At 48.3% G+C, this 22,311-nt stretch overlaps 1 protein-coding gene across 29 annotated transcripts in view; it reads left to right on the top strand.

Annotated features, from left to right (window-relative positions):
- The window catches only part of CELF2 (CUGBP Elav-like family member 2), a 986,198-nt gene that overhangs the window by 551,922 nt on the left and 411,965 nt on the right, over window positions 1–22,311 (top strand). For 22 of the 29 annotated variants that reach the window (XM_069229230.1, XM_069229225.1, XM_069229228.1 and 19 more), the window contains exon 1: window positions 6,784–6,980. The exons of 2 other annotated variants lie outside the window; for them this stretch is intronic. In XM_069229230.1, coding sequence (XP_069085331.1) covers window positions 6,874–6,980 — 107 coding nt within the window. In that variant the 5' untranslated portion in view covers window positions 6,784–6,873. Of the gene's footprint in view, window positions 1–6,768; window positions 6,981–22,311 lie in introns of those variants that run through there. 5 more of the 29 variants (XM_069229226.1, XM_069229205.1, XM_069229240.1 and 2 more) reach the window with 3 other exon arrangements.

Below are 22,311 nucleotides of genomic sequence, written 5' to 3'. Positions count from 1 at the left end.
GCCTGAATCGCAGCCCACTGCACATGCAGCGAAGCCACAGACAAACCCAACTGGGCCCCATCCTGTAGAAACTGCATCACCTCAAACAGAGAAGCTGCCGGAGGATCCGACCAATGCCGCAAAGACCAGGCAGAAAATACTTTCCACTGCTGACCATAAGACAGCAACGTGGAACAACGCCGCGAAGCCAGCAAAGTCGAAGTCAAAGTGACTGGAACCCCCAAGCACGTCAATCCCCTCCATTCAACTTCCAAGCTGTCAAGTGCAACCTCCGCAATGACCCCAAAGGGAGGCAAGGAAACTCCAGAGGTGAGGGACAGAGAGGGAGAGTCCACATGTGACCGGAGGCCATTAACCGAAGCAATGGAAACCAATTCGCCCGTGGCCAATGCGGAGCGATCAAGATAACCCTGGCCTTCAGAAGACGTACCCTCACCAGAAAAGCACTGAGCAACTGGAAGGGCAGGAATGCGTACAGAAGCTCCTGAGGCCAAGGACACGACATCCCGTCCACCGCCCAAGCCTGAAGACAACGAAACCGGGAGCAAAAGCGCCTCACCTTCGCATTCTCTGGGGAGGCAAACACATCCAACACCGGAAGACCCCACAGGCGAACCAGCCGCTGGAACAGAGACAATCGGAGGGAGAAAAGCTGGGACGAAGGAATGACCCAGCTCAACAGATCTGCCCGAACATTGACCACCCCCTGAATGTAGGTGGCCCGCAGAGACAGAACCCACTCCTGAGCCCAAACAAAATTGTCCCTCGCCATCCGAAACAGAGACTGCGACCTTGTCCCACCCTGCCTGTTCATGTAAGATTTGGTCACCAAGTTATCCGTCCGGATAAGAACATCCAACCCCTTCAGGGAGTCCTGAAAAAGAACCGCCTTCAACTCCCTCCAATTTGAGGCGCGGCCGGCCTCCAGAAATGACCAAAATCCCTGGACCTGAACCGACTCCAGGCAAGCTCCCCATATGGAGAGGCTGGCATCGGTCGTCACTACCACCGGCCAAGGAGGAGACAAAGACACCCCCAATTGAAGATGAGCCGGCACCAGCCACCCACTCAACTCCCGGCGAACAAATCCCGACACAGGAATCCTTGTCCGAAGAGATCCCGAAACCGGAGACCAACGAACGAGAAACCAGTTCATCAGGCAAAGAAGATGAAACCGCGCCAAGGTACCAGAAAAACCACCGATGCCAAATGACCCTGCAGACGCAACCACTGAAGGACTCTGGGAGCATTCAGTGACAAGATCGACAACACCTGTGACTGGAGGCACAACAACTGTTTCTCCGACACAGTCACCAAGCCCTGAAGAGTCAGAAAGCGGGCCCCTAGGAAAACCAGATCCTGGGAAGGGACCAAATCTGACTTCCCCCAGTCGACCAAAAGCCCGTGATTTTGCAGGACCAACAGTACCTGGGCCACATGACTCCTTAACAGAACCTGATTGGGAGCTTGAATCAGAATATCATCCAAATACGGATGAACAAACACACCCTCGGAATGCAGAAGAGCTACCAAAGGAGACAGCACCTTGGTGAAAATCCGGGGAGAGGATTTGAGGCCAAACGGCAGAACACAGAACTGAAAATGGTCCCGGCCTACAGCAAAGCGGGGGAACCTTTGAGAAGACAGGGCCACTGGAACATGCAGGTAAGCATCCTGCAGATCCAGAGACCCCAGGAAATACCCTGGACCGACCAGAGGAAAAATTGACTGAATGGATAGCTTCCGGAAATGCACAGTCTTTATCCAGGAATTCACCCACTTGAGATTGAGGACTGGACGAAAAAACCCTGACACCTTTGGAACCAAGAACAAGAAGGAATAAGTGCCCAGACCCCTCTCCCCCACAGGAACACAGGAGATGGCCCCCTTGACGAGCAAGTCCCGGACCCCCTCCAACAATGCCCTTCTCTGGGCACCATTCGCAGGCAGAGGCGTAGGACGAACCCCTGTATCTGGCGGAACCACGTCGAAGTCTATGGCGTAGCCATTGTTCACAATGTCCAGCACCCAGCGATCGTTGACATCCTCCTGCCAAACATGAAGAAAGTGTCTCAGCCGACCCCCAACTGGCCCGCTGCCAGGCCCACAGTGATTGTCAGGAACCCTTCTTGAGGCCACACCGACCTGAAGGAGCAGACTTCTTAGGAGAAAAACGTGGCTGAAAACAACGCTTCCTGGAAGAAAAAGACTTGGAATCAAACTTGGGAGAAGAACGAGAATGCTTCCGCCAACCCTTGCCAGAAGAAGAACCACCTTTGTAAGGCAAGGCGTGCTTCCTCTCCTTAAAAGCTTTCGAAAGCATGGAAGGCAACTGATCCCCAAACAAATTGCGACCTTCAAAAGGAAGCCGCAGGAGAGCAGACTTCTCCCCCGGATCCGCCTTCCACATCCTTAACCAGAGGGACCTACGAGCCCCAATCAAAGCCCTTGAAGCCAGAGCCGAAGTGCGGACAACATCTGATGACATGTCAGCCAGCAACCTGGCCTGTTGTTCCATAATCGCCAGCAGCTCCGAACACTCCGAACCCTCCTGGACAGCCACCGCCAGTTTGTCAAAATCCTGCACCAAGGATTGGGCAGAATAAGCAGAAAAAATACCAGCTCTGAGGGATAAATTTTCCACAGCAAACGCCCTCTTCAGACCCGAATCCACCTTCCTGTCAGTGGCATCAGCAGGAACGCAGTCCTCAGGATTGACCGCCGTCTTGCCAATCAAAGTAGCTAAAATGGAATCCAGCTTAACGGAAAGGGGCAACACCTCCTCCCCCTCCAGTAAGTACAATTTCTGAACGAAGCGCAGAACCTGAGATTTGTCCACATCCTTCCACTCACGGAAAACCATATCCTTAACTGGGCCCTGGAAAGGCATGGCAAACCGCGAAGGCGTTTGATATTGAGGGAACAAGTGGGAATCAGTCCCGAAGGCTGAAAAATAGGAAACCCTAAATTGTCCCGAACATGCGTCAGAACATCCCACATCTCCTCCCTGGAGACATACTTCCCACCAGAAGAAGTAGAAGGGGCGTCATCACTCAAGGAAGAGGACCCCTCCGCCGCCCCCGAAGGATGGGAGGCAGGAGAACGTTCAGGCCTAGGAGCTCCAGCCTAAAGAGCACGAGTCACAGCCACCTCAATCATGTCCTGAACCTCCTCCCTGGGCAAGAGAGGCACAGGAACCCCCAGCGCAACCTGGTGTCCACCAGGAGTGGTAAGGGGAACCGCAACATCCTCCCCCGAAGAAGAAGAAGAAGAGACAATCCTGCGCTGTTTGGAAGGAACCTGCCTCGACATAATCCAAACAAGAAATGCACCCAAGAGGCCAACAGCATCGAGTAAAATAAAGGAGAAAATCCCCCTCCCCATCCAAAAGCAGCAAATGGGAAAAGCGTAGTAATTAACCCAAAAACAATAAAAAAAAACGCAGGCAGAAACGCCCGCCCTACCGTATCCAAGAAAATCCACACAACTGTCAAAGCAGCCTAGCACACGCGAGGCAAAGAACCGGAAGTGCAGCCCCAGCCACCAGAGAGCCGGCCGACTCCGTCAGCCAACTTGGAAGCAGCGTTTCCTAAGGCAGCGCCGCCGACCCACAAGAAGATGCGACCGCCGGGGGACCCACTGCGAGGAGCACCGCGTCTGCCGAGAGTCAACACGAGGCTCCCCCAGGCCCTGCCGTGGAGGAGGAAGAGAAGGTAAGTCTAGCGGGCTAGACAAAAAGAACAGGAGGTGGTGGGGGTGGGGGGACTTTTCAAAAGGGAAGGGGGGGGGTTTAGGGGAAGGTAGGGAGCCTCTTATTGGTTGGAAAGGAAGGCGAGGGAGGGACGGGAGGTAATGGGCTTTACGATGCTGGGAAAAAGAAGGATATGAGGGTACCAAATAAAAGCAAAAAGTAAAAAAAACAAAAAAAACAGTCATCCGGATCGGTTCTAATTGTAAGGGATGAAGATGGGAGTTTGCAAGGGGCAAGAAATCATAGCAGCAGATGGACATCAGATTATATTTGAAAAAGCAGACATATGGAGAGAAGGTTCTCCAGACAGCATTGACACATATATGACCTGTACAAAAAAATGTTATGAAGCAGAAAATTGCCGTACCAAACACTGCAAAGGGGAAGCTTCAAGCTCATTTTCATGTAGTATTGGGGAGGATGGAAGTCACCTATTCTAAGACAGAAGGGAAAACATGCATCTTATCATTAGCATATTGAGTTCCTTCAGTAGCACAGGAACTAAGACACAAGCCTGATGTGCAGCAAGATGGACTTATGGCTGGGGGTTTGTAATCTTGTTTTTCCCTCTACTTGACTTTAAATCTAACTCTGTCCAGCCTTATTACACCATATCGGCCTCCTGAGAGAGATGGTCTTTCTGCCAGGTGGGGAAGTACAATAGTATTTGCTGCTTCATAAGTATTGCAGCAGGTCTCCTGGTGTCTATGTCACTCGTGATTGAAGTCATTTGTATTTAGCATCTTCACAAGTATGGTGATAAGAAAGGGCAGTGGAAATAGCTGGTTCAAACACATAGTGCAAGGTGCATACGTGTGAACTGCATAAGTTACATCACTGTGCATGTGCGGACAGTGTGCCAAAAGGCTAGGTCATCACATGCTGACAAGAGCTCACATGGTACTGACTGGTCACCATCGTAGGTCAACTGTGAACTTTGAGCACTTCTCCTGAAAGCCAAAGATTGGGCTATATGGCGCTAGGTGAGAGAAGGCACTAAATCAAGTTACTGCGCACTGATTTGTGGTTGGTAAGGTGGTTTTGTGATGTGGAGTTTGGGCTATGAGTGGTTGCTGATATTGCAATGGAAGCAGAGGGATTAGGACTGCAGGTTGCCTTACAACCTGGAGTGAGGAATTTGAATAAGACACGTTATCCACTGGAAGGTTCCCACCAGATGTCTGTAGTATGAGGCGGTGGAGATGTGGGAGCTTAAAAACATGCAGGAAGAAGATTGAGGAGAAAGAAGTGAAAGCATACTGGAAGAAACTGAAGAGGCAACTCGTTTTTATTCAGAGTGATCAAGGCCTTAGCCAATATGAACAAGAAATGTTTGTGAGCTTTTCATATGCTGAGAAGCACAACAAAAGTGTCAGTTGTCACTGTGAATGAGACAAAGTCACTTTATTTTGCGAGTTTGTGTATGTGTAGGTTCATTGCTAGTGTTTGGGGCCCTGATTGTCAAGGAGAACAAAATGTGACGTGAGGAGGGAGTGTTCATGGCCCCCAAGGGTGAGAAGTAGAGAATCTTGGGTTTCACTGAGCCGGATTCCGGTGGAGTATGGCAGTGATGGGGTGCAAGTAACAGAGCGTTGGAAGTGGAAAGTAAGAATATCTACATGTTGTTGTTGAAGAGCAGGTGCACAGAGAAATCTAGTGAATAGATGGTCTCGCTTTGATAAGCAGCGAGAGCGACAAGAGGGGCAAGGATATCACCCTAGGCCATTAACAGCAACAAAGAGGAAGGTGTCCTTGTCTACTTCTGACCTCCTCTGAGGATACCGTGTGAGGAAACCTTTAGAGAGGCGGATTTGATGGCATGCTTGGGACTTGACCATAACAAGGTGATCCTTACCAGCACAACACTCTGAAATAGCAGAAGGTAGCGTATTGAAGTGATACGCAATACATAAATAAACGAAAATACAGACGTTGTGCCTGGTATTAAAGCTTGTGCTCCATAGCCTTGTGGCCCGTATTACCAAAGTTGCTGGGTAGCTGTTACAGGGCGTTTCAGTACAAATACACAGGGAGTTTGCCTGATCCAGGTGAATGTGCTAGATTACATTTATTGAATTAATTCAGTCCAAAAGTATATCTGACCTCGGTCAGGCATCCAGTGCATTTATTGTGTATCAGGGCTGCTCCCTGACAACCAAGAATTCAAAGAGATGCAGTCTTTGTTCATGGCATTTGTTCCAGCTGGACAAAAGGACCAGATTTGTGATTGTGGGTGTGTTTCTATTTCAAATAAATCTGAGGCTAGAAACATGAGGGCTGATATACAGGTTGACAGACCGTCTGGCAACCCACCAGGTCAATGGAGGACATTGCCTGGTGCGACACCTTCCAGAGCTCTTACTACTGTGATATATTACAACATTACTAATTTCACACGCACGAAGCACGTGACTTTGCTGTGTCGTTTCGTGGCACTTTACATAACAAGTGTTGTAATCGTCACAAAGAACAGTGCTCATTTTTCGACAGATGAAGGATGAAAGTCTATGTCAGGCTGACTGGCTTGAACTTTGCACACAAATGTCATCAGCAAGGTATTATGTTGTCTATCTACCCAGATTCTTAACATTTTCTGCGGAACATTGACACCACTAGTTTCTAATGAAGCAATGAATTAAAAAATAACAGCAATAAGAGCGTTTGATAAAAAAAAAAAATGGGTGTGAAAATGCTGATATATCTTTTTAAAACGACACACAGTGCTGAGGAAGAGCGCTCGTTGTGACCCCATGATGCTAGCGTTTTGTCAGGCCGTGGCCACAAAAGAAAAAGAACACTGAGACCCGCCTTCTTCTCAAATTCTGTTGTAAAGAAGAAAAAAAAGAACAAAAGTTCAAATCGCACTAATTGAGTTCCTCTTAATTTTTTAGCCATTTCGGTGGGCCATTAAAGAGCAGCACCAGCCAGGCTAGACAGACTGCAAACAAGGTCCCCATAGGCAGCGCAGTGCATTAATGTGAAATATGCCCAGACAACATAACTTGTCACAGAGGATTATTCCCGCTTAGTGGATCTACGGGGGCCCCTCGCTCGCTCGCGCACTCTGCGCTGACGAGAGGGGGAGAGAGAGTGGCCATTAGCGAGCAGCGACTCTGGCACTGATGTTTGAGCGCACTTGTGAACTGGCTTTTGTTGAGAGTATCTGTGCAGAAAGCATGCGCTGTCCCAAACCGGCGGTTACTATGAGAAATGAGGAGCTGCTTCTGAGGTAGGTGGACCCCACCCTCCTCTTTTTTCCCATGTTTTGTTTATCAGAGGTGCTACCTCCGGTCAGCGGCGCCGGGGAGCAGAGACTCCTCGGTCCCTTGGAAGGAAAACGCGCCGCGCGGGCTGGCTCCGGTTTGGAGGGTGGCCACCGCTCTCCCTGCTTCTTCCTGTTTGTTTCAGTCTCTTTGTTTTTGTTTTGTTTGTTTTTTTCCCTCGCTCGTGCTTTGTTCCCTGCCCACTAAGAACTCAGCCTTCTCTAGGAACAACCCCCCCCCCCTCCCTCCATCCTTTTGTAATCCAGTCTAAAGCCGCCAGCGCGCCGGGGTGGGAGCTGCCGTTGCCAACGGCGCTTTGATCTGGATTCACCTCCCTAAATGCGGACCTTCAGCGCGGCCACTGTCCAGGGTCCCTTCTGGAGGGTCGGAGTGGACTCACAGCGGCCAGCGCGGTGTCCTGGAGTGCAGAGAGGAGGGTGGCCACGCCGAGCTCTTTAGGGTGCAGAGAGCGGGGGTGAGAGGGACCTGTGCCAGTCTGGCCCCGTGCTTTGAAATGTGTAGCTTATGTTTATGTGGCAGCGGGTAGCGGGTGTAGCGTTGACTTCATCTCAGCGCCTGTCAATGGGACGGACCCACAATGGAGCTGTCAAGCTAGCTTCACTCCAGTCTGTTCAGACTCCATTCCCACCCTCCCACCGCACGCCACCCCCACGTTTCCGCCTCGAGCCCCAGTTTGCCATCTTTTATCTGTCACGACCCAGTTATGCGGGGCAGGCTCGGTGTTTGTTAGGGCGGGTTCCTACCCCTCGTGCCGGTGTTTCCGCCGGGTTCACCTCCACTTCCTCGCACGGTGTCAGCGCAGAGAAAGTTGAACATGTATCACCCGCCTTGCCATTAAGCAGAGAGAACAACGTATCGATTCGCCATGTCTGTAGTGCGTATGTCAGGCTGACGAACGCCTTGTTTCCAGGGCGCGACTGACATGTTTTATTCCCCATCATTTGGACTCTGACTGCTTTTTTGAGGGATGTCCTTGCATCCTTGTTGTCATAGGAGCTGGCTAAGCCACAGCCTGCAGAAAGGGACATTCAATGAAACGGGGTTCTATATTTCCACGTTCTTCCCCTGTCCAGAGCCATCACTTGCTTTCCGAAAGCAGAAAGAGTCCCCATTCACTTTGCATCAGAAGGCGACAAAATGTCAGATTGTACATAGTCCTTATAATGAAAGAAAATTGTATTATTTTGAATGTCTGTAACGCAGGGCTTATGGGAAATACAGGGATGGCCTCGAATGGAGATGTGAGGAGTCACCTCGCGATCTCTTAAAAAATACTTTTGTTTTTTTCAAAATCGGACTTTTGACAAGTATCATTTTTTTAAGCGGGGGAAGGGTACAAAGTACCGGTCCAAAAATGTCTTCTTTGGAACCCGAAATGTGAGGGTCCTAAACGTTTGTTCTTGAGTCGCAACATTGTTGTCAGTGGCTTCCTGCAAGGAATCTCCTGTCTTGTGTCCAGATTTGCCTGAATTCAGTGTGAGAGCCGCGACAGTCTTCCAACTGCCAGGTCACTTGTTGCTATGTTGATCTTGGTCATGGGGCATTTTATATATTGATCTCTTCACTCCTTTGTGTTGTGAAGCGCCACTGGCCGCCGACAGATGTTTCAGAGCGCTTCGAAATATCTCTGCTCGTTTAATCCTTTGTGGGACCTATTGTGTAAGCCAGTGTTCACATAATGTCCTGTGGATGTATCGTGGCCAGCATACCACGCATGAGTGCCACGTGCCTATATATCTGCTTACTGCGTTCACAGTGGTCCACGCATTTTGCAGAATGTTTGGTGTGCAACACTATTGGTAAATGAGCACAGGTTTCTCTAAAGATTGGAGAATGAGAGTCCCGCCCCAGCCTTTTCTTTATAATTTAATATTTGTGTAGGTAGGAGTACTTTTGACTGACACACATTTAAAAAATATATACATATCTAATTGATTGTCCCTGGAGATCATTGAGGCCCTATCTTCATTTCTATAAAGCTGTGTCTTGGAAAAAGAACTAAAATAGGAAAACGCCTGGCTTTGCAATAGAAGTCGTGCCTGGCTCGTGTGTGATACGCGGCGCTTCTGGGGTCGTTCCTTCTGGCCGCTGTAAGAGCATCCTCTTGCCGCCTCAGGAGGCTCTGGAGTCTGAAGGAGGTGCGCATGATGTGAGAGCGGTGCTGCGCGCAGAGCTGGGCGTAGTTTCGCAGGAGCTTGCTTTCGCTTTGCTTTTGGTCTGTTTCCACTCCCAGCTTTCCACAAGGGAGTGGGTTCCTCAGAGTGCGCGTGAGTACCGGGCGGCAGCCGCGGAGGCAGGGCGGGTCACCCGAAGGGCGCTTGACACCACAGGCCTTCAGGGCGCCTCGGGTATCCTTGTGCTGCGTCCTGCCTTCTCGCTCACGCTGCTCTAGGCTGAATGTTATTCCATGTGTTGTGAGATAGCGCACATGTTTATTTGTTTGATGTTTGAGTTTTGTAAGCGCTGTAAAGCTCAAACATTTTGTATGAGAACATTAGAGAGGGGGTTGCAAAAAGAAGCCGAGCCCAGGCCTGAGGCTGTCAGGCAAATAAGACCCTCAATGATTGCTATGGAGAAAACATATGTTATATTATGTTACATTTCATAATACATTGTTTCTGTGACTCATGGTGTATAGTATGCTACACTTAAAGGTATACTTTGCTTTAGAGGGTATAATGCCTGAAATGTTCTATAAGAAAGGTATTCGTCGTATTACGCTAAGGGCTGGGTTCATTACACCTTGCTGTGCGCGGAGCACAAAATGCTCCCCTCCCCCTAGTGAAGCGCCCATGCTCCGCAGCTGGAACAGGGCCGGCCGAAGAAAGATTTTCTAACTGAAGAAAGGGAAGTGGGGCCTTGTGATGCTGCAGAGGCCTGAGAGGAGAGCGCAGCCTCCCCTGGCCCTTTAAACAGCAGCTGTGTGTTGTTTCACAAGACCGGAAGTCTGGTCGTAACTCACCTCACACTGGGCCAGGCCCCTCCGCTTTTGTATCCTCTCTATAAAAAGTAACACTTGAATGTCCAACGCGGTTTGTGCAACGCTTGAAGCCACATTTTGAGGACTGATAACCGAGCCAGTTGTCTGGCAGACGAGGCAGGGTCGGAGCTGCCCTGGACTGCACTCTGGCAATACTAGAAGAGCTGATCTGACAGGTCCGTGTGTCCTGATTTCTTCGGCTCTTTGTGGGCCTGTTTACAGTCTGATGGGCCGTTTTTACTACCGACTTCCCTAAGATTACCACAAACATCGCCTGCCGCAAGTGCAAATACATACAGTTCCTGCAAAGCACTTAAATACACTGTATCCACAAGCAATGTTCTGTCCCAGTTTAGCCCTGCAGGAAAGGAAACCAACGTAGAAGCAGATTCACTTTTTAGCCCAGGATCAAGCAAATGGTCGTGTAGGGAAGCTGGGATTAGAACTCAGACCTGTTAGTTCCTCCCCTCCCCCATCCCCCCAACTCTGCTCACTGCCCACTCCTTGTTTTAGGAGATCGCAGACCCATATAGATCTCACCCCTTATCCGGCCCTGGTGGCTCATTATATAGCGCGCGCCGTTCAGAGACGACCCCTCCGTGACGTCTGACATCTTGTGAGCGGTGCCCTTGTGCCCCAGCTCATGGCATGGAAGTCAGGCGTGCTGCACATCCACTGTTCCCACGGATCCCGTCTAGGGGGGCCCTTCTGCTGCTGTTGCCACTGAAGGAGTGGATTGAGCTCTAGGGAAAGAAAATGAATGTCCCGTGTTATCATTACCCAACCGTCTGATTGGGTACCTTGATTTGTGCATCAATGTATTTGGGGGTTTTAATGCATGCATAGCACTTATAGAGTGCGACAAACCCATGTAAGTTTAGTGGCACTAGGTGCAAGACTACCCATGTTAGTTACTTTTTACATGTACTGACATTAAAAGAATTGAGACTCAACCTCCGCGGGTGCGAATTAATAAGCAGCTCTCTGCACTAATATTGCCAGCCCTCTCCTGCGTATCTCAGCCATCCACCGCTTGCTGACTGCACCGATTCTCTAAACTGAAGACCACTTGGACGTCGAAAGACTGCAAATCTGCAGTCTGCGATCTGTGCGCGCTCGTCTGTGCGCGCGCGCGTACTATTTAAATTATAGTTCTGTTGATCTGTTGTGAAGTGCACGTGACATACTGCATCTTGAATCTTAAATGAGAAGCTGTTACTTCGGAATTAAGAGGTGCGTGTTTTGTGAGCCTTGTAAGCAAGGCTGAAAGGCTGAGTTGGCCCTACTTGTGAGCTGCTAGTGACACGCGGATCTGGACTGCGGCGATTCCACCAATGATTTGTGTCCAGTCCAGTCTGACAAGCCTCAGAATAGAACTGCGACCCCTCCACAGAGAGGAAGGCAGAGGCCTGCCTGCTGCTGAGACCAACCTACCGATGCCCCCTGCTTGTGGGTCATGGGCAGTCTTTCAGAAGATACATACAGGCAGACCTGCCGCAGTCTCCCGGGCCTGTCACCCCTGGGGTGTGCTCTGCGGCCTTGGGCTGCTGAAAGTTTCACCGAGTAAGCCTAATTAGGTAAGCAAGCTGCCAATAGATTGGCGGTGGCCGAATCTGGCATCGCGTTACAGCCAGTGCTCTAAACGAAAATATAGAAGTGCAGGTACTCACTAACTAGAGTACCTGTTTGCGGCTGAGAAGTACCGATACTCTACTATTAAATGTATTGCGGCACTGCTGACAAGTGCGGGCAGTGTCCCTTCCAAATTAAGGAAGGGCACGTACTCAGTACCGGACAGTTCCTGCCCAGTTAAAGCACTGGTCACAGCGAGAAGCACTAAGATGCCCAAGATCACAGGATGTGTGTGCCGGTGGTGTCCATGTCCTCTTAACCCCACCCTCTGTCGCTGAAGCCGGGGGGCATCACGTCCTCGTTATGAGCTTCACGAGCTGGTCGTCGGCCACCTCCCTGCGGGGTGGGGCGGAGGGGGGAGTTGGGAAGAGGGGGCATGGCATCTCCCATGAAGCGCGCAGTGCTCGCCGCCCCAGGAGCAGCTGCCTCCGGCCCTCCCCGCCCTCAGAGACGGGCGAGGAGGCGCGTCCAGACCCGGCGCCCGCTGTGAGGGCGCCAGACCCGCAGGGCGTCGTGCGGGGGGCACAGGGTCACCTGTCCCCGCTGCTGGCGGGAGGGCTGAGACCGCAAGGAGCCGGGGGCCGCCGAGGGAGGACGAGGCATGGGGTTTCATTCATTATCATTTCTTGGGAAGAAGGGAGGGCAGCGAGGCTCGAAGAGAACCAGATTCAGATGTCCTCAGCTTCATCCCAGCCTCCTCCGGGGCCCCTACGCACATCTGTGCCTCGAAGCCTGCCTTGTGGCGCTGACGCTTCACCGTTGCCTCAGTCGGCTGCTGTTTTCCGTGCTATGGCCGTCCTCGGCATCGCCGTTGGTGGTGAGCCCGGCGTGGAGACACATCCGTGCAGTACGATATGTTATCTCAGGGCATGGCGGAGTGCGATCAAAGTTTTGCCAGACGGTGTCTTTAACGTACCCAATGTTTGCATCAAATCCACGTCGGTCCGCCTCTCCGACCTTCCTTTGCCTCCCAGTGGGTGGCACAGAACACCCCGTACTGTGCCACTAGCCTTCCCCCACGTGCAGCTGCACATATTTTTGTACCACGTGCAATCAGGAGCGTTGCATCCATTGGTGCAGTAGGTGTAGTGGCACCTGGGCCCAGAGCCCTGAAAGGCTCACTCAGCCATGGTTATTGCTGTATTTTACAATTAGCAGACAGAGGGCGGCCATTTTCTTCCTCGAACTAGGTCCCATGACACAATAGCTACGCCACTGCGTATGTTTCCTTACAGCATGGGTGATGTACACATCACTTACAAACGGGTTCAAGCAAAATGGATAACATGAATCTGCGCCCCAGCTGAGCGGTATTTTCAGGGACCATTGTCTCTCATGAGTCTAGATCCAGGTTATGTGGAGTGTTCAGCGTCCCTTGTCCTGTATATATCCAATCCCAGCTTGAGTGGATTGTTCAGGGATCTCTGTCCTGCATGGATCCAAGCCCCTCATAAAATAATAGTCCAGGCACCACTCTCATGCATGGATCCAAGCCCAGCATGAGTGAATGGATCACGGATCACTATCCTGCATGGTTCCAAGCCCAGCTTGAGTGAAGAGTTCAGAGACCACTGTCCTGCATGGATCCAAGCCTAGCGTGAGTGAAGGGTCCGGAGACCACTGTCCTGCATGGATCCAAGGCTAGCGTGAGTGAATGGTTCAGGGACCCCTGTCCTGCATGGTTCCAAGCCCAGCTTGAGTGAAGAGTTCAGAGACCACAGTCCTGCATGGATCCAAGTCTAGCGTGAGTGAAGGGTCCAGAGACCACTGTCCTGAATGGATCCAAGCCTAGCGTGAGTGAAGGGTCCAGAGACCACCGTCCTGCATGGATCCTAGCCCAGCGTGAGTGAAGGGTCCAGAGACCACCGTCCTGCATGGATCCTAGCCTAGCGTGAGTGAAGGGTCCAGAGACCACCGTCCTGCATGGATCCAAGCCCTGGAAGAATGGAGTGCTTAGGAAATATTGTCCTCCATGAAACCAAGCCCAGGTTACGTGAAGTTTCTGCGGCCACTGCACTGTATGAATCCAAAGTCATGTGAAATATAGTGCTCAGGGCCAGCTGTCCCACATGGGTGTAGAGTATTCTAGAGCCATTGTCCTGCATGCATGCCAACCTATGTAAAGTGTAGCGTGGATGGTCATTGTCATTACAGGTTCAGGCCTGGTTGAGTGGATTGCTCACTCTTCTGAGAGTAGTTGGACTCTCCAGCCTGTGATTTATTAGAACCCGCCTATTCTTCTTTCCTCCATCACTGAGCACAGATCTAAGCTCCTCCTTTTCTAGTGCTATAAGTGATGGATGGGATCCGTTTCCCGGTTTCAAAGGGATTTAGCAATGACTTCTTCACTGGCCGCCACTGGCATATAGTCCCCTCCCACACCCCAACACTGAGTCCAACAAGAGAAGTAAGGCTGGGTGTGGCACAAGCAGCATATCGCTGATCACAACATGGTAAGCGGGACCACATCCATTCCATTGCATGAGCTGCTTGCACCAGGAAGAACTGTAAACACAGCTTCACTTTTTCCATTTTCTAACGTGGAGATGAGCTAGAATGGTTATCAAGTGCTAGGTGCAGCAGGTACAGTTAGAATTTGACTAAGGTCTAGAGAGTGGGAAAGGAGAACAGGCAGGAAGGGATTGCAAGCATGGGACTTGAGTAATCTAGAAATACAAATAAAACTGGAATAGTTCTCATAAAATTGATTGTCCCCATTGCCCTATACATATTTGTCGGGTATGGCCTCAAGGATGTGACGTCCAGGGAGGAGATGCCTCTCAGCTTAGGAATCAGAAGACGTTCACTTCTCGATCATGACTACATCCCTCCACGTACCTGGCCCTCAATCCCTCTGAATGACATACTTAGGTGAGCTTAGAAGCAGACTGATCATCCCTCAGCCATGCTCTGAAATCACCTACTGGTGGCTCAGCTTGTACTGCTCCGCTTTAGAGCTCCTTGATGCGCCCCATGGGGTACTTAGGTGCTCTACGAAGGAGTCTATAATCGAACGAATGATTGCATAGAAGTCTACTGACGCGTAATGTGCTTCTCCCCGCGCCTGCTCAGTGAGTCCAAAGCTGAAGTGTTTTCACTTCTCGAATTGAAGTGTATGGGATTGCATACTGCACCTCTGGGGCTCCGAAACAAAGCAAGAGCGCGTCATTAATATTCATATCCAGAACTTTACAGCGCGTGCAGATTGGGCCTGAATGCTCAGGAAGTCATCCCGGAGTGAATCAATACTAATTATTGTAATCAGGAGAGTTAATTAGCTGAAGATGCAGTGAATGGGAAGTTAGTCCTGCGCAGCCCTGAGAACACCTTGGCTGATGAAACCTGAAAGGCCCAATGCCAGCGAGGTCTCGCTCCGGAGAAGCTGCTGCTATTTCAGCTCTAGACGTACCAATTATTTAGAACAATAAATATCATTACACTTTATTAGAACTCAACACCAGTGGACCGTGCGGCCCAGCCTTCAATCACCGGGTATTTATTGAATGTTGCAGTCCTTAATGACTGCAGGTGGGGCTAAGTGGTTGAGCGCCCTCTGCAGGGATGCTCCTAACCTTGAGGTCAGAGGTCCAAACTCTGGTAGGAATGACTCAGCCTCAACATAATGAGGACCATCGGGTTGGCATGCAAGAACTCTTGGTACTAGGTTTAAACGTACTGCTTGATTGTGCTTGGAGTGTTCGTTTGACTGGTAGGTGTACGCATATCATTTATTAATTTGTAAATTTTTTTAGTAGTGCTTTCCATATCCACTGCTGAGCAATGATGTACATTGCACAGACTTGGATTTTGTTTCACTGCTTTTTTATGTTATGTTGACGTATTTTGTTACATTATGTACATTTGTGTAACACCCTACTACCCTTTCTTTGGCCCCCTTAGAGCGTTTGGAGTTTTGGCGCTCTTGATAGTTTTAGGTTACTCATTGACTAGTGTCAAAGTAGTCTGTGACATATTCTTTGGGATGCAAAATTTTAATGAGGGCCAAAAATGATTGACAGCTGAGTTACAACGAGCCAAGAGTCTGACTTGGCTTTAGGAGTTCGTGCACGTGCAGAGCTGTGAATATGTTTGGCATGTAAAACATGGAAAAAACATCATATAAAAATATGATAAAGTCTCACAAAAAAGAAAAGTATTTCTATACCATGTGGAAGCGTTTCACCGTAGTGCATCAGGTAATGTTAATGCATTCAGAGGCATTTATTAAAAGTGATAGTTTTTAAAAAGGAACTTAGAAACACTTATGCCTCTCTCCACCCTGTTGACAATGCCATTAGTGAACTAAGATATAAGACAGTTGTCATGTGCACTCTATCTGGCCTAGATTCTTATTGCATGTAGAGTAACATTATAAGCTATGAAATCATACACACAAGATATATTTGTACAAAGCACATCCTTAAGTATTTAACGGTGCTCTCATATGCATTAATAAAGAAAAAAAGAAGCACAGTCAAATAAAAGATTTGCCTTGGATCGCACGATTTGATCAAGTGTGGAATCCAAGATTGGTCTACGGTTTTCTGTTTAGACATTGTGAAATTCAGCTACTACATGGGTTTCTCATTCTCTTTTCTGTTTTACATTACAAATGTATGCTTTTTCTTTAATTCTGGGCACATGAGATTAGAGTATGAGTGACAGACAGAAGCCGTGTGAAAGCTCAGCTCGATTTGGGCTTGAAGGTCCACGGGGACCTCAAGCTGAGCCAAAGCCGGGCATAAGGTTCAGGCCTTGACTTGAGGCATTCCCACCTCCAGTTTGTAAGACTGTACTGAGGACACAAGGCCCAGAAGAAATGTTTGGTATGCATCCCACCCTACAAAATTAGACCGTACCCAATTAGAATATAAGATATATTTAAATGGATAACATGACAATAACGAACTTGGTTTCTAGGAGTAGTCCATGTGGAGAACATTTAGAAGGTACAGCCCCCTTCTCCTCTTGTCACACTTGAGGGTTGTGGAGGGGTGTGATTCCAGACATTTCACTTGGCTCAGAGACTCCGAGTGGAAATGCACTTGTTTACTCAGACATACCATCCCACCATGTCAGGTCACGTTATTTGCAGCGACAAAAGCTCCTAGAGGCAGGTTGCTTTGTAATATGAGTATCTGATGTGATAACATCGCAGGTATCCCCTTAGATTAGTTCCTTCTGCAGAGCAAGCCCCAGGCTCCTGTCCTGATCTGATGCAGGACATTCATGCAGGGCAGGCAGAAGGATACTGACTGCCTTCGGCTAGTCACATTTTGCTGCTCCCAACCTCCAGCTAGCAGAAGTAAGCCATAACGGTCCGCAATCATTTTTACTTAAAAACAGGGGCAGCTCCTCCGTTAGGGTAGAGGTGTGTCACGCCCCATCGCCACCCCCCGTGCCCCCCAGCAGCGGCAACTGCAAAACCTTTAAAAGAAAACAAAATTAAACTTTGTTTATTATTTTTGTCTTTTAAAGGGGCGGGCCACAGGGGTGACAAGCAGTGAGGGGGAGTGCACAGCACCTCCCCCTCACTGTGCAATAGTGCTTGCCGGCTGTCTCGGGCAGGCCAAACACACATGCGTAGTAGGATATCTCCAGCCCAGCAACACAGTTGCCGGGCTGGAGAGAGACTGCACAGGCTCCCAGTCTGCCTGGGAGCACCCTGGCTAGGCGCTCCTAGCCAATCCTGACGCTGCTCTGAGCTGCGTCAGGATTGGCAGCAGGGCAGGCTGGGAGCCTGCATCTCAGCCAGCAGAGAAGAAGCAGATGGAGCGGTGTGGCGTGGCTATGGAGCTAAGTGTAGTTGAAAATAAATATTTAATTCTTATTTACCTCCCGATTTCCCCCTCCCTGTGCACCGCACAGACCTTCCGCGCCCTGCGAGCTGCTCCTGAAAAGAAGTAAAACAGTGTAGAGCAGTATAAGGAAAACGTTCATCTTGCTGGCATGGCTGCCCCTTTCCAACGCTCTCTCCTGCAGAATGAGATAGAAATAAAGCAGCGCATGCTCTTGGTTTCTCACTTTCTGCTTAGTCCTGAGTAAGACTGGTACACACAGAGCAGCCGTGCTCAAAGGTATCTCTCCTCTACATTTAAAAAGAAAGAAGGGCTCTTACTCGGGCCCTGACAGTAGTTGCGTGTGCGTTTCTTCACACCCCTTCTTCAGCACTCTGTTCCTCTTGCATGGTAACCTCGAGACTTCCTGCCCCCACCGCACCATCGACGTCTGCAGCTCGGTACATTTGTAACATATCCACTTCCTCCCTGTGCAGAGAGAAACCCTTCTGCTTTTCTGAAGACCCACAAACAGGAAGTGCAGGCGTGTCACTGTAGCACACTTCCTGTTTGTCTGTCTCAACGTCCACAGGTGGACACGGGTAGAATGAGGGCCACCTTGCCTGATATGACTTGTCCTTAATGTGAGGCGATGGAACTGCATGACACAGTCCTTTCAAGGAGTCGGCAAGTACTTCAGTTAGTAATATCAATTCCCCCCAAGAAATAGAAACGTCAAAATGGATGTCCTTAATTAGAAAGACAATTTAATTGTGATAGGTGCAAGAGTCAAGAAAAACAACTTGTTTTAATTAAGGAATCAAAAGTGCGTTGTTTTTTAAATTACAAATATTTCAATGCCTATTCGAGGTGTAATATGCATTCCATACTGATTCATAGTATTCGATAGGCACAACTTTACTTCACCATTAAGCATCTGGAGCGCACTCACAAGTGATTGCAGCCCTGTGTAAAACTGTGACCACACTTGGACTGTGTGATGGAGGAGCGCTGTTGCTTATTATCTGATTTGATTCTACAAGCATAGTATTCGGCCTTATTTCGAGTATCAATTGTCCAAGTGTTTACAAAAAGAAAAAAAGTGTTTAAACGAGTAAGACACCAATAGCATTGGGATTAAAAACTACTCGTCCCTGAGGAATGAGTGTCGGAAGGTCCCTTGCTTGTTTACACATTGGAAGCCACATTTACAGTAATGGTGGCTTGGAATAATGACAGCATTATCAGTTTCTCTAAATGAGACTCTGCTCTGCACCTACAGGAACGCCCACTGCTCTGATGTTTATCGTGCCCGTTCTGTCTCTATTATATGTTGGCATCAGCAGTGGTCCTGTGCTCAGAATACATATTGATGCAAGAATATTACATTGCGTGTCCCTTCACTCTAATCCTGACTTTTGTGAAATGAGCTTGAGGCCTGCATTAACCGAATGTGCTGCAGGTGATGTCAGATTGAAGGTGTCACCACAAGACATTTTTCAACCACCTATCCAATCTTTACACCACATTCCAGTGTTTTAGTCCAGCCCCCTAGTTATGCTTCTACTGACTTCAGAGAAGAAATAGGCATTGTTTTTTAAAGGTCGGCCCTCTCCACCTTTTATTCCCAAATCTAACCAACATTGGTGCAACTGTGCAGTTTCCTTTTAAACTTGTTCAGGCCTATTCAAATATTTCCCAACCAAGAACAATATGACAACGGGCAGTATTGTGCTGTAGGTGATGGAGTTTTTTAATGCTTGTGATGTGACAGGAATAAAAGATGAGCACCTTTTATTGCAAAGAAACATAATCTAACATTCAGTAAATGTAGACCTCGATTTTACTGGGTGAGCGGTGAGTAGAATCCTGGAACTCGTGCTGTATTTTTCCAGTTTATGATAGATTTATCAGTACATATTAAGCCATAGAAGTCATTCAAGCTCCTGCTGTTCAGATGGATGACAATCACATGATCCATCCATTGTTGAAACTCTTCCTTATTGTTTCTTGTAAAGTGTCTCGGTCACCGTGCATCAAGGATGCAGGAAAAGCTGCCTATTAAACCTCTGCATCAGGCAGCTCGGGTTGGACTATTCGATTGGGGCAGGACCAAGACTAATTTGCATATGGCTGATCTCTATTCAGTGTGTCATGGTTGGCAAAACACACAATGAGCTGGAATGTAGTTCTCAGTAATTACAGGTGACTGAGGTTAGTTGAAGCATTCTGCCCGTTATATTTTTGTTTTTCTAGCCGTTGGACATGGAACAACTTCTTTATGTGCATGACACTGTTACTTTGATGAACGTGTCACTTCTGCCATAAAGTGGAATACAAACAGTCCAGGTTGGCAGCCATCTTCAACCTAATTAGAGTGTCTTCGTTCTAAACCAATGACTATCTCCCACCATCAGAAGTAGGTCAAGTGTGCTGCAGAGCTGTGCTTCGGATGTGATGCTCCTCCTGCCTGTGACACGTTCTTCTGCGTCAGCCCTTGCATTCTTTTTCCTTTTTTGGATGAGAAGACAGCCCAGCCGGTTAAGGCAAATGTTGGTGAGAAATGTGTGCATCGTGCTTTGCTCAGGTTCCGATTCAGATGGGCTGGCTCAATCTTTTCCTTCGCGGGTTTGTAGATGGAGCATAATGGTGTGGAAGTGCTGCAGAGCTTCAAGATGAAAGCCTATAGTGATGAATGTTTTGTAAATAATACGTACGTAGATCGAGACTGTGCATAGGATACGCTTTATTTTCGTTATGTATTTTACATAAAGCAATAACGATCTATAAGTTATTATATATAACATTTGCTACTTCTGATTCTGTTATATTATAGTACTGTTACCCACACAATGATACTCATTTTCTATACCTTAGAGAGAAATTGCTGAATCACCCCAATGATATTCGAACTTGTGACTTGCTGATTACCCTTAGATCTTTGCATGAGGTGTACTCAAAGAAAGGGGCTAAGACAAAACACCCTTGCTCTTATAAAAATACAAATATGCATATGTACCTCAGTAAATATGACAAAACGTTATTGTTTTGAAAGAGCCCACCTTCCCCCTGTTTCCACCACACTCGAGGAAAACCATTCGCTTTTCGTAAATCATTATCACTTGCACCCCTTTTGTATCACAAGCCTCCTCTTGTACAGCGCTCCATTGCTTTAGCACCACTTTTGTGCTTTACAGTTTTACACAACACCACAGTTTGCATCGTGATTGGGTAAAGAGACCGCCACTCACATGCACTGTTCGGTTCCATACGGTATTGCGGCACAGCGGTATAATGTAGATTTTCCTAGTAATTTATGACGGAAAGTCTTAATTTTATTAAAGACACGGAGGCGAATATTATGCGTTCTTTTCTTACTTTATTTTAAACAGCAGCAGTCAAGAACTACAGCTCCCAGGAGGATTAGCGTAAAACTAACCAATGGGAGTAAAACAGAAACAAAGAACTAAGCCAATCAGCATACTCCATTAACCATAGAGTGTACCCTTGACTGCAAGCAGCCCTCTTTTCTTGAGCGAGTAAGTCAGATAGAATCATAAAATAACGGGTAAATGAGTCCCACAATCGCCAACGCCAAGGAGACTGAACAAAACTCTTGGACTGCTGTAATGAGACGAGAGACGGATGAAGGAGGCCGAAGGTCCTGTGAAGGTTGTTCCGATGCATCTGAAGAATTCTTCTTGAAGGGAGAAAGGGAGAAGTCAACGACGTTATCCGGAAGCTGGAGGAAGTGCAGGAGTCGCTGGGAGGGAGAAAAAAGTACACATTAACAGAAGTACTTGAGGTGGGATAATATTCGCCTCCGTGTCTTTAATAAAATTAAGACTTTCCGTCATAAATTACTAGGAAAATCTACATTTTATGACAAGACCGGAGGCTCTATTATGCGAGTTTAAAGCATATCAATAACCACAGAAGAAGCAGTTCTAACAGGTTTACAATAAAAAGTCTTAAAAACATTGTCATTAGTCCAATCTGCCGACCTGAGAATGTCCTCCAAACTAGATCCTAAAGCGAACGCTTTAGAGGCCATGGCTCCCCTGGAAGAGTGGGCCCCGTACACCGAAGTATCAATACCCGCTAGGGACATGATCAATCTGACCCACCGGGCTAGGGTTGCAGAAGAAACCGGGTTATGAGGTTTGCGAAAGGAGATTAGAAGTTGGGTAGAGGAAGACGTTCTCAGGTCGACAGTTCTTCTCTCGTATTCTTTCAAACAAAGACCCACACATAATTTTGGTTTATCAGGAAAAAAGGGATAGAACACCGAATGTAGATTAGTTTTGGTGCGTTTAGTGATGTGAAACAATACACCTGAGGGTAAAAACTGACGGGCGGAAACATCTAGGGCCCTAACGTCAGAAACCCTCTTGATGGAAATTAGGCAAAGGAGCATAGTGAGTTTGGCAGACAGGATTTTCAGGGAAAGACTGGAATTGTCAGACCAAGAAAGAAAGAGATTCAGAACCAATGAAACATCCCAGACGTGGGAGTATTTGGCAGGAGGGGGCCTAGAGAGTTTGACCCCCTTTAAAAGGCGACAAATTAAGGGATGAATCCCAACAGGATTGCCATCAATATTAGAATGGTTCATAGAAATAGCGGATCTATAAAGGTTGATAGTCCGATATGATTTACCCAGACCTGCCTGAGCCGCTAAGAAATTAATAACCAGATTTAGATCCGCTGAAAAGGGATCGGCACATTTTCCCACACACCAGCTTGCCCAAAGAGACCAAGCTGATCTGTAGGCTCGCCTTGTGCCAGGCGCCCAGGCATTGTTGATGAACTCTGAAGCTTCCGACGAAATCGGGAAGGACCGCTGGGCAGCCCTGAGATGAGCCAAGCCGACAGGACTAATGATCT

This window comes from Pleurodeles waltl, chromosome 4_1 (genome assembly GCF_031143425.1).
Source record: "Pleurodeles waltl isolate 20211129_DDA chromosome 4_1, aPleWal1.hap1.20221129, whole genome shotgun sequence".
NCBI lineage: Eukaryota > Metazoa > Chordata > Amphibia > Caudata > Salamandridae > Pleurodeles > Pleurodeles waltl.
The sequence above is the reverse complement of the archived record's forward strand: the minus strand, read 5'-3'. Positions and strand labels throughout refer to the sequence as shown.